The sequence below is a fragment of the Dendrobium catenatum genome, unplaced genomic scaffold, assembly GCF_001605985.2.
Source record: "Dendrobium catenatum unplaced genomic scaffold, ASM160598v2 fragScaff_scaffold_1639, whole genome shotgun sequence".
Lineage (NCBI taxonomy): Eukaryota > Viridiplantae > Streptophyta > Magnoliopsida > Asparagales > Orchidaceae > Dendrobium > Dendrobium catenatum.
In genome coordinates, this window is record NW_021320101.1 from 453076 (window position 1) to 465326 (window position 12251).

The following is a 12251-nucleotide window of genomic DNA, read 5'->3' on the forward strand; positions in this document are numbered from 1 at the left end:
TCTAGAGATGTTTGGTATCTCTAGAAAGAATTTGATTTGGGTAGAAGTAATTTGATAACTTCTACAAGAGTTTAGGGATATTTTACCACCTCCTAAAGGTTTGGGGTATTTTGACAACCACCTACAAGTTCAAAGATATTTTGACTATCACTTGAGAAGGGATTAGAGACATTTTGTTCCTCTAAAAGGGTCTTAAGGATATTTTTCTATCTCCTAAAGGTTTAGGGGTATTTTGGCTACCGCCTACAAGATTTTCAAGGATATTATGGCTATCACTTGAAAGGGAATTAGAGACAATTGGTGTCTCTAAAGAGATCTTAGGGATGTGTTGCCATCTTATAAAGAGGGGTATTTTGGCTATCACCTACAAGATTTTCAAGGATATTTTGGCTATCACTTGAAAAGGATTAAGAACATTTGTTATTTTCTAAAGGTTCAAGAGACATTTGACACCTATTGAAAAGTTCTAAAAGGTATTTAAGGCAAAGAGTATTTTGGCTACTACTTAAACCTTAAAGATATTGGTGTAAGCATGTAAGGTCATCTATTTTGGCTAGATAAACCTTAACATTTGGAAAGACTGAAGGGCATTTTGGTAACCACTAAAAAACCATATTTAGGTAGATTTATTGATCTTCAATTTGGGTAGAAGTAGATCTAGAAGGGAGAGCTAGGAGAGAATTTGGAAAGTTTGGATTCTACCTAAACTCAGAAATTGATAAGAATACTCCTATTTGGGGATGTCTACACTTGGTATTTGGTAATAAGATTTGAATATGACTTCTCTTTTGGCGAAAGAGAAGATTTATTTTATTTCATTTGGAGAAAGAAAAGATGAACTTTCTTTTGGAGAAAGATGAATTTTCTTTCCTTTTGGGGAAAAAGAAGATGGACCTTCCTTTTGGGAAAAGATAAGCATGAACTTTCATTCGACGAAAGATGAATTTAGATTTTCCTTTTAGGATAGATGAAAAATTTGACACTTTAGACAAACGTTTTGGTAATCCGAACCCAATCCACAACCGGATCGGAAGAACATTTTTGTTTTCAAGAAATCCAATTTTTAATCTCCCTTGTCTAGCATATAGCATTTTACATTTTCCTCGTTGGTTTGGGCCAACAGAGCCCCAAGAGACTCATTTGATGTTGCGGTGTAGAGAATCAACGACTTCCCTGGAATAGAAGCGGCTAAAACTGGCGGGGATATGAGATAGCGTTTTATACTATCAAAAACTTTTTGACAGCTATCATCCTAGTAGAATTAAGAATCCTTGTTTGAAAGGGCTGCAAAGGGTTAGCATCCACTAGACAAATTAGATATGAAATGTCTTAAATATGTCAACCTACCTTGAAAAGATCTTAGTTGAGTAAGATTCTTAGGGGGTTTCATTTCTAATATCGTCTTGATTTTAGTAGGGTCAATTTCAATGCCACGGTGTCGAACAACAAATTCAAGGAATTTCCCTGAAGTCACCCCAAAGGCACACTTCAAAGGACTCATCTTGAGGTCGTACCAACGAAGCCATTCAAATACAACCCTTAAGTCATACGGGTGCTCCTCTTTTTCTTTACTTTTGACCACGAGATCATCAATGTAACATTCAACTTTGTCATGAATGAGCTCATTAAATACTTGGGTCATTGCACGCTGGTAAGTTACACCATTATTTTTTAGGCCAAAAGGTATGACCTTATAACAACATATTCCAATGGGTGTTCTAAAAGCAGTATATTACTAGTCCTCTAGGGCCATTTTAATTTGGTTGTATCACAACGATCCATCCATAAAGAAAACAAGACCAAGAGAAGAAGCAATGTCAATCATGAGTTCAAGTATGGATAATGGGAACTCATCTTTAGGACATGCTGTTTACGTGTCTTTCATGTCGACACAACCAAGATCGAGTCGATATGAACCCGATTAGGTTCAATTGCGCTCGATCAACTCAAATGATCATCATCGTAGCAAAATTCACTCAAATAAGACTTCAATTTAATAAAATTAAATTCAATTTCATCAAATTAATTGAAATTGACCTAAATCGATTGAATAAACCCAAAATTGGTTCAAATCGAACACGATCAAGCCTCGTTGAACCAATTTGACTCAATTCGACACCGATTCAAGTTTAATTTCACAAAACTGACTTAATTGGACCAAAATCAACCCAAAACGATTCGGGTCGAGTCCAATTCAAGCTCAATCTCAGCCTAATTGACCTATCTAAATCAGGTCCTGCATCCAACGACTCAAATTTATCCATATTTTCAAACTTTGCAGTCGTTTTCCCGTCAAATCCCTTATCTTGTCGCAAAGAAATCTCTATCTTGTGCATAATCACTCGAGTAGGCATGGGCATCCACTTCGTGCATGGACAGGATTAATTTATTCCATTCGGCCTCTCCGCAGTGGTCCGTCCCATATACAGAGCGAGAGAGGGAGAAGGCGGGCAATTTTTCTACTTGCGGTTCGTGCTTCTCGGACCAAGAGAGAGCGAGAGATAGAAGTCAAAAGCGGAAGGGCTCCATTGGTTTTATGCGTCCGACCCCATCTTCCGACGCCTCTGAGGCGTCCGTCTTCCTTGCCGTTGAGTCCTCTAGGCATCGGGTCCTCCAATCCGCCAACACCTCTAGTCACTAGCCTTCCTAGCCGCTGATCTCTTCAGGTTACTGACTCTCCAAGCTAGTGATCATCTCAGCCGTCTTCTTTTCTTACAATGTGGGAGTTTTTTTTTTCATTAAGATTAGGTCTATGAAGGGTGTACGACATTTTGACAAGACTAGCAAGCTTAGTCCCCCTTACATTGGTCCTTTTGAGATTGTGGAAATGATTGGAAACATAGCTTACAAATTGGCCTTGCTAGCTAATATGTATTTTGTACACAATGTGTTTCATATTTCTTTCCTAAGAAAATTTATATTAGATGATCCTTCTAAGATCATAACAGAACCTGTGGACATACAACCAGATCTTAATGTGAAGCAACTCCGAAGCAAAGACATATTTTGTCAATATTCTATGGATGCATGGGTATGAGAAGGACGCTACATGGGAGAAAGAATCAGAAATAAGTGTTATCCTCATCTCTTTGATTAAGGTATACTTTATCCCTCTTGTTTTAATTTCGAAGACGAAATTTTTATTATGAAAGGAGAATTGTAAAACCCGAAAATCGCGAAAAAACCGAATAGTCACGTCGGCGCATTTTCGAAGTTGTCGGAATTTAACACAATCAATTTTATAAAATTCTACGCTAAATTTCAAGCGATTTGGTATAAAGAACTTATAATTAATTTTACACGGATTTAAAATTAAAAATCAACAAAGATTAGTTAAGGGTAAACTACTTAATAGCCCTCTTAACTCTTAAAAGGATTTATGAAAGTGAGGACACATGCGTCAATTTCCATTTCCCTCTTCTCCCACCGCCCAAATAAGCTCGTCCCTTCATTTTGTTCGTTTGGCCGAATGCAAGAGGGAGACGGGCAAGGGTAGAGGCGGCGGGAGCAAGGCGGCAACGATGGTTTTCGGTGACGATTCTTCGGGAAAATCAAAGGAAAAGCCTAAGGAAGAAGAGCGTAAGTTTCCAAAACAAAAATCTCTTCGTTTTCACTTAAATTTCTTGAATGAAAACTTAGGGTTTTTCCAATCTTGGAACTTTTAAGAGGAAAAGCATGTAGGAACACTTAATGGTAACTCCTTAATCCTAATTCTACTTTTCTTTCACAATTTTTGAGATTTCCAAAATTATGGTTTCTCCAAAAATTTAAGTCTTTGAAAGCGCTTTCACAAATATCATTCCTAATAGCCTTAGGAATGTTTATTTTAGTGTAAAATTAGGGTTTAGTGAAATTTATCATTTTTCCTAAATTTTTATTAAAGGAAATCCGAAAATTTTTATGCTAATTATTAATTAGGTTAAGGTAAATATTTTAACATGCAAATATAAGGAAAATAGGGAAAAATAAGGTTTCCGATTTTAGGGCTTTAGGGTAAAATTGAAAATCAAAATCATTTTTAATTTAGATATGTAATTTGAATGAATTAGGAAGGGTAAAATGTGGGAATTTACCATAAATTTTTAAAATTTAAGATATAATTAAATCCGAAAATAATTACCTTATAATGACGATTATAATAAAGGAAAATATTAAAGTGAATTAAGAATTTATATTAATGAAAATAACAATTGAAAAAACATTATAATGACATTCATGTATGTCTTAATGCTAATGACAATTAAGAATTAGGATTAATGTTAAACTACATGCTTTGTCTTTTAATGAACATGATTTAAGGTTCATATGGGATGATCAAGTTACACTATTTATAGGATTTGGAAGTAGGAGAGGAAAGGAATTGAAAGGAAAATGATAAATTTAACACGTCTAGGGCTGCAAGCGAACCAAACGTTCGATGAGCTACACGTTGTTCGGTTCGATTAAAGCTCGTTTGTGATCGTTTAATTAACTAAACAAACAAACTTGAACAATATTTTAAATACTCGATTCTTAAATAAACAAACTTGAACACTAATATGTTCAGCTCATTTATGTTTGCGAACAACATCATTTGAAGTTCGTGAACAAGCTGGACATTAAGCTCGATAAGAAGCTCGATTTGTGTTCGATTTTGAACTCGTGAATAAGCTCAATAAAAATAATTAATATTTGACTATAGAATTAATAAATATAAATAATCATTGCCTTTGTTACATAGACTATTGCTTTTATTATAAATGTGTTTGTTCATAGATATGTTCATGAACGTGTTTGTTTGATAGTTAAAAAAAATTAATAAATGAAATGCAGATGATGTGGCGTCTAAATTTCTTTGTGATATTTTGTTGCATCGTCCTCAACAATGATTACATGCTATATTATATCTGCCCAATGCATACGCTCTTCACAGTCATGGTATACGTGACGCTTGGTATCTTCAACAAATACAATGAGATTGGGTCAGTGATGGCTGTGAAGATCATGTCCTGTTTTTTGGTGGTGTTCTTGATTTGGGAAGTTCCTGGGGTTTTTTATCTTCTTTGGAGCCCCTTCACCTTCTTTTTAGGTTGGTTTCTCAGATCCTACATACTACAGAGCCCTCTTTTGTTTTTGATAATCTCACACAAGTGACAGTTGTGCTTTCCGGTTGCAGGGTATAAAGATCCAGAGCCTTCTAAGGCGAACCTCCCTCTTTTGCATGAGTGGCATTTCAGATCCGGACTTGATCGCTACATCTGGATCATAGGAATGATATATGCTTACTACCATCCAAATGTGAGTTTTTTTAGCATCATTTGTTGATTGATTTATTATGTTCCCATTCCAAGCTATTTACTATCCCACTGTTTCTTTCTTGGAGCGTTGGATTTGTGATTATGTGAGGTTTCTTAGGTATTTCAATCCTCTTCCATATCAGGTTGAAAGATGGATGGAAAAAGTTGAAGAAGCTGAAGCCAAACTCAGGTTCTCAATTAAAACATGTATAATTGCAGTTAGTTTGATGGTAGGCCCTACGATTCACTTTGTTAAGATCAAGTCTCTATCTTTTTATAATTAAGTACATGACTAATGAATCCTATTTTGTTAGGTTGGTTTTTTGTGGTACGAGTACATTTACAAACTAGATAAAGTTAGTTACAATAAGTATCATCCCTATACGTCATGGATCCCAATCACGTAAGTACAGAGTTTATTCAAGAAAAAATGTCCCTTTAATTCAAATTGGTACTGTTTCTCAACTAATACCTCCTTTTATTATGTTTTTTAGTGTTTATATTTGCTTGCGAAATGCAACCCAGCAGTTGCGAAATTATTCCTTGACTCTTTTTGCGTAAGCCAAATCTTCTGGACAATTATTGCCATTTTTCTTGAGTTTTCATTTTATATCAATATGCAATCATCCTTGTTTCATTATTTTATTTCTACTGCTTAGGTGGCTTGGCAAGATCACGCTTGAGACATATATCTCTCAGATCCATATTTGGCTTCGGTGAGAATGGAGTTTGACATTTATAAAATGTTTTTTTTTTCTTTTTATCTAATTCTAATCAAATAGCTTCTTTAACTAACGTGTTTTCTCTAATAAAATAAACAACTGAGTCATCGTATCATTTTTTGGTTATAAGCAAACAATGAATATATGAGTTTGGTTTTCTTTAGGAATAATTTTTGTCTTCTATTCTGATATAAATTGTGTTAGAACTGATTTGATCATTTATTTTAAAATTAATGCAATTTAAAATTTTCATATACAACACTATTCTTCATACAACAACAACAACATCAAGCCTTTATCCCACTACGTGGGGTCGGCTACATGAATCCTTTTTCTCCATTGTGTCCTATTAAAAGTCAAATTCTCGTTTAAATCTAATAAAGAAAGGTCATTCCTAATATTTTCTAACCAAGTCTTTTTAGGTCTACCCCTACCTTTCTTAATATAAGTCAAATCTAATACCTCTACTCTCTTAACTGGGTCGTCGGAAGGCCGCCTTTTTATGTGACCAAACCATCTAAGGCGACTCTCTCTAATCTTATCTTCTACTGGAGCTACTCCAACCTTTTCACGTATATGCTCATTTCGTATCTTATCTCTAAGGGTAAAGCCACTCATCCACCTGAGCATCCTCATCTCTGTCACACTTAACTTAGTATTATGCTTCTCTTTTAATGGCCAACATTCGGCACCATAAAGCATTGCAGGCCTCACTACCATCTTATAGAATTTTCCCTTAAGTTTGAGGGGTACATTTCTATCACATAACAAGCCCGATGCATTCCTCCACTTCAACCATCCAACTTGAATTCTGCTGATAATATCCTCATCTATTTCACCATCACTCTGAACAATAGATCCAAGATATCTAAAACGTGTACTCTTATTAATGACTTGATCGTCCAAAGTCACAATCCCCTCCCTAGGTCTATTACTACTAAAATTACACTCCATATATTCCGTTTTAGATCTACTCAAGCGAAAACCTTTAGACTCTAAGATTGACCTCCATAATTCAAGTTTACCTTCAACTCCCTCTCTAGTCTTATCAACAAGAAGAATATCATCAGCAAAAAGCATACACCAAGGTACATCCTCTTGCAAATGTCTAGTAAGAACATCCATGACTAAAGCAAAAAGATATGGGCTTAAGGCTGATCCTTGATGTAACCCAACCGAAATAGGGAAATACTTGGTCAATCCACCTTGTGTTTGAACACAAGTAATAGCTCCTGCATACATATCTTTAATGATTTGAATATAAGCTTAACTGACTCCTTTCTTTTCAAGAACTCTCCATAGCACTTCTCTTGGAACTTTATCATCTGCTTTTTCTAAATCAATAAATATCATATGTAGATCCTCCTTATTTTCTCTATATTTCTCCATCAAACCTCTTAATAAATGTATGGCTTCCATAGTCGACCTACCCGGCATGAATCCAAATTGATTTTGAGAAACATTAGTATCACGCCGCAACCTATGCTCCTCCCATAGTTTTAAAGTATGACATATTAACTTAATACCTCTATAATTCGCACAATCTTGTGCATCACCTTTATACGGGTGTAGAAAAAACAAATAAGATAAATGTATATGTGTATAGGAAATAAAGACATGTTGAAAAGCATGAAATGAAAGAAGTGTTAAACTTATGAAATGTAAAATGATCATAGGAATTCATAAAGAGATAGGTGCACAGTTATCTTTGCATGACATTATATTCTTTACTTCTTTAGTTATTTGTTGCTCAGTCTCATATTAAAGCATGCATATTGATCTTCTTTATATTGTAATCGAGTTTGATAGAATTACTTGTTACCTGCTAAGTGTTAGCATACTCCCTAGCTTTGGGATGTTTTCAGGAGAACCACTGTTTAAGGATGGCATATAGACAACAGTATACCTATCAGCGTAGGGTTACCACGGGAGACATGTTCTTTTATTGAATGTACTTTTGATGTTCTTTTTGTTGTGGATCTCGCATGTCTAGTTATGATCCACATGTGTAAATTTCTTATGATATAATAAAATGTTTGAGTTGTGGAAGTTTTAGTGGCTCTTTATAATTGAATTGGATGTTAGATATGTTAATATTTACGTGATGATATCTGAATTATGTTTTTTAATTTCGTCTGACATCCGTTCCTGCCTCGTTTACTCGAGCTTACCGGGTCGTGATAGGGTTAACGAGCATGGTGTGCGGGTAGGTGGCTAAAAATTAATGTTTTGAAAATAATGAAAACACGTAAAAGTTGTTTTGGATATTTTAAAAGCAACATGATCTGATATTCACTAAACACTAACCAAAAATGCTGTTTTCCTGAATTTATAAGAACAAAAAATTAAATAAGTAATGCTAAGCAGGTCCTTAGATATGGTATTCCAAGGAAAACACAATTAAAGAAAAAACTTTGCCACTCAAGCCAACCTCGAGGCAAGTCAATAGATTATTTTAGCAGCTAGTTCTGATATTCAAAAAGAGAATCCAATTTTTAATCATGATGTCAATCAATATATAGCAAGGATAGTGGGTGTATTGCAATAAGTTCAGTACCTTCATAGTTGGCATAATAACTCTGTTGCATTTCTTATAGTTCTGAAGGACCCAAAGAAGATCAGTACTCAACATAAATTCTCTGTTGTTCGTCATTTGACTTGTATCACCTTTAGAAACCTCAATAAATTCCAATAGAGCATCTTTTGAAGCCTTACTTAAGAACTCTTGCAATCCACCCACAGAGATGACATATCCTGATAGCACAGACCTGCTATAACAGCTAAACTGAAGTAGCTGAACAAATCGTGGGTAGGACACTGTAGGATCCTGTTTATCACAAAATGGTTAGGTGCTTTCTTAAATCAGATTGGTGATAGATGATTTTAGCTAATAAATACCAACCAAATAAGAGGAATCAGAAATGCTCAATGAAGTGAGAAGGATTGCAAGAAGAAATAATAAGCATCGCATTTCCTGCTCACAATATCTTAGATGTATAAAGAATGGTACATTAAAAAACATCATTGATCATAATTTTGGATCTATGATCAACATATTGATTGGACTTATCATACAAAAGTTTGTTAGGTGTCATACATGAAAAAGTTGGAGTAGCTCTAGCGGCAAATAAGATGAGAGAGAGTCACATTAAATGATTTGGTCACATAAAATATTTGCCTTCCGATAACCCGTTTAGGAGAGTAGATGCATGAACCCTACCTATGTAAAGAAAAGGTAAAGATAGATCTAAAAAAACTTAGTCAAAAATGTTCACTCATAAAAAATGATGCATGAACCCTACCTTTTGGGTTAAGGTTCCATGCTTCATGAGATAGATTAATTTTTAACTAACCAGATTTTCCTCAATGTTTATGTTAGGATTTATTTAGATCTTGGGTCTCAACTTCCTATGAGCACAAATCTTCATATTTAATTCCCCCTCTCACTCGTGGGAGAGCACCCTCGATTAAAGATGGGTTACTCTGACATAGTTTTAAATTTAAGCTTCGTACTCTAAGATTTGTTCGGATTAATGGGAAATGTTTGTATGAGATGGATATAAATATGATCAAGATCCTATAATTCTGCCATCCCTGGAATACCAATGATCTCAGTCTACTAACATTAACGACCCAAAGGCCGTAACATCCAAGGAATCTGATCAGCACCTATGGGCTGCCCTCTCCCCGGGATTCTTAGTAGATCAAAGTGATTATGTATAGATTTTAACTTGTTATAATTTTAGGGTTTAATTAATTTAACGAGCTTGTTAGCATAGAACCTGGCCGAATGTGATTTATGTTTTGCGCTTATATCCATTCATAATTTAATTTAAATAGGGCTTACATCAATTGGAATACTCTAATTTAATTGATTTAGGGCTTATATACATTGGAATGCCCAGATTTAAGTAGAATGTGGCTTATATCCATGGGAAAGCCCGAGTGTTCTAATTAGGCTAGGGCTTACCACTCTATTTAAGAGTTGCCTGAATTTAATTGATTTGAGGATTATATAATTTTAGGATGAGACTTATTACTCTATTTAGGAGTTTCCTGAATTATATATATATATATATATATAATTTCAATACAGGACTTATATCCATGTGTTTGCCTAATTTATGAATGACTTGCTTTGCATAATCATTTCAAACTTTAATAATAATGTTTAACTTAAATTGTTTTGAGTTTATCATTTTTTAATTTTTGAACAATCTAGCACTAATATAGTTCTAGATTTAAAAGTTTTTGTTTATTAGTAGAGGATACATACCTTATATTATGGGTAAGATGACCCGATCAACAACATTTTATAAGGACACTTGGATCGACTAGGAGCTAGCGAGTTTAAACTCAAGTTCTCGACTAATTGACACTTGGTCCCAAAGAGTTAGTTTAACCATTGAACTCCAAAAAAAAATTTTTGAGCCAAGTCGGACTACTCTTCCAATCTCTATTGTTATCTCTAGTCTTACCTACATGAACCCATAGACCTTGACGATTATCTCAAGCTGTTTAATGATTGAATGGTGATGATTCTACCCAAGTTATAAAGTAGTTGTTTAATTCACATGGCTATGCAAGAAAGGTTTATAGTGCAATCTTGGATGCTAGCCTATAATCAATTGACTGATTATGCTGATAGGTAAAAAGTGATAACTCTTTATTGATTTATTGAAGTGACCTGTTAAAATAAATGATTAATAGAGATAATTGAAATATGTGATTGACAGATAATGATTGATTGATATGACAACTGGAATGATGAAAACATCACTTTAAAGTTGGATGTCCTGTCTTAATCGTAACCATGTTTGCATTGACATTATAGTATATACATAGGACTGATAGAAGCATTGAGACTCATATAGCATGACATAGCATATGACATATATATTATTAGCCATTGATAGTTGTTCAAATATAATGCATTGATAAACATATTGACATATGATATAATATATTGATAGATAAATATGCATGACATGATGATTGAGAAAATCATATAATAGACCATCAACATGAATATAACTGACATATAATCGATATTTGTTTTACTGTATAGCACTTGTTATTAATTTATGAACTTTTTATTGATTTTATTATGTATTGATAGACTCCTTTTGCTTATTGAGATACTCTGCTTTTATTGATCATATTGGCTGCTTGTGATTGATATTAATTGCATAGATTATTTATTGTATAATAATACATATTGATTAAGACTAAGCATACAAATTGATTATTTTGTCTTGCATATAGTGCGGTGGTAAGTTTTGGTTGTTTGTTGGACTATATACACGATCTGTCATTTTTATTGATTTTAGGTCTAGAAATAGGCCAGGGCTCTTTGGAGCGAGTGATCAATGTTTCAAGATTTTATTTTATTTTTGTATTTTAATTACTCTTTTGTAGTCAGGAGCTTTAAAAGGATAGATTGATGATTGATGTGATCTCCTGACTTTTGTAAATCGATTTTTTAGAGAATGGATATAAAAATATTTTGATGTACATGGTTTATAATTATTTTCGTTGGATTTATTTATATTGATAAATATATAGACTATGACAAATTAATTAAGAGACAAAACAGATAATTCTTTCAAATTTAGATCTTGGACTGTTACATAAATTCCCTTCTTTTTTTTCTACTGAAATGATGGGAAGTTATTTAAGGAGGAAGTGGAAGATGGTTAATGTGTTGAGGAGGAGATGGATTAGTGGTGGGGGAGGGAAGTGGAAACATGGAGTAGAGGGAGTTCAGAAGAAAGTGGGTTTATGGATATTTGGCATTGCACAAATTTCATCTAGCAATATATATATATATATATATATATATATATATACAGCTAAAGAAGCAATAGTCTAAAAACCACATAACATTAAAACCCTAAGAGAATCCAACTACAATAAACAGATTACATGCAGCAAATACATGCCAGAGCATAAATACGGGATCTGCGGTAGAAAAGGCAAAGAAGCAAGTCTAGAGAAACCACATAACATTAAAATCTAGAAATTCAAATAATATATTGAAGCAAAGTATTAGGGCATGTGTTGAATATGAAATAAAAACAGCTGAACCAGGAAATCTGAAGAGAGTTGCATCGACACAACATGAAACAATAAAATAAATCCAGCCTAAGTAATCCAACTACCAGAGAACACATCCCACTCTCATATGGATGTAGAGGTACGAACTAAAAGTTGCCTTTTTAGGCACAGGTGGCCAGATTTTATCATGTTAAGG

At 34.0% G+C, this 12251-nt stretch overlaps 1 protein-coding gene across 7 annotated transcripts in view; it reads right to left on the reverse strand.

The window, feature by feature from the left end:
- LOC110110580 (tubulin-folding cofactor D) overlaps positions 1 to 12251 on the reverse strand; it is a 63988-nt gene that overhangs the window by 9130 nt on the left and 42607 nt on the right. For all 7 annotated transcript variants that reach the window (XM_020842130.2, XM_020842128.2, XM_028701155.1 and 4 more), the window contains one exon: positions 8556 to 8825. In XM_020842130.2, the coding sequence (XP_020697789.1) occupies positions 8556 to 8825 (270 nt within the window). The remainder of the gene's footprint in view (positions 1 to 8555; positions 8826 to 12251) is intronic.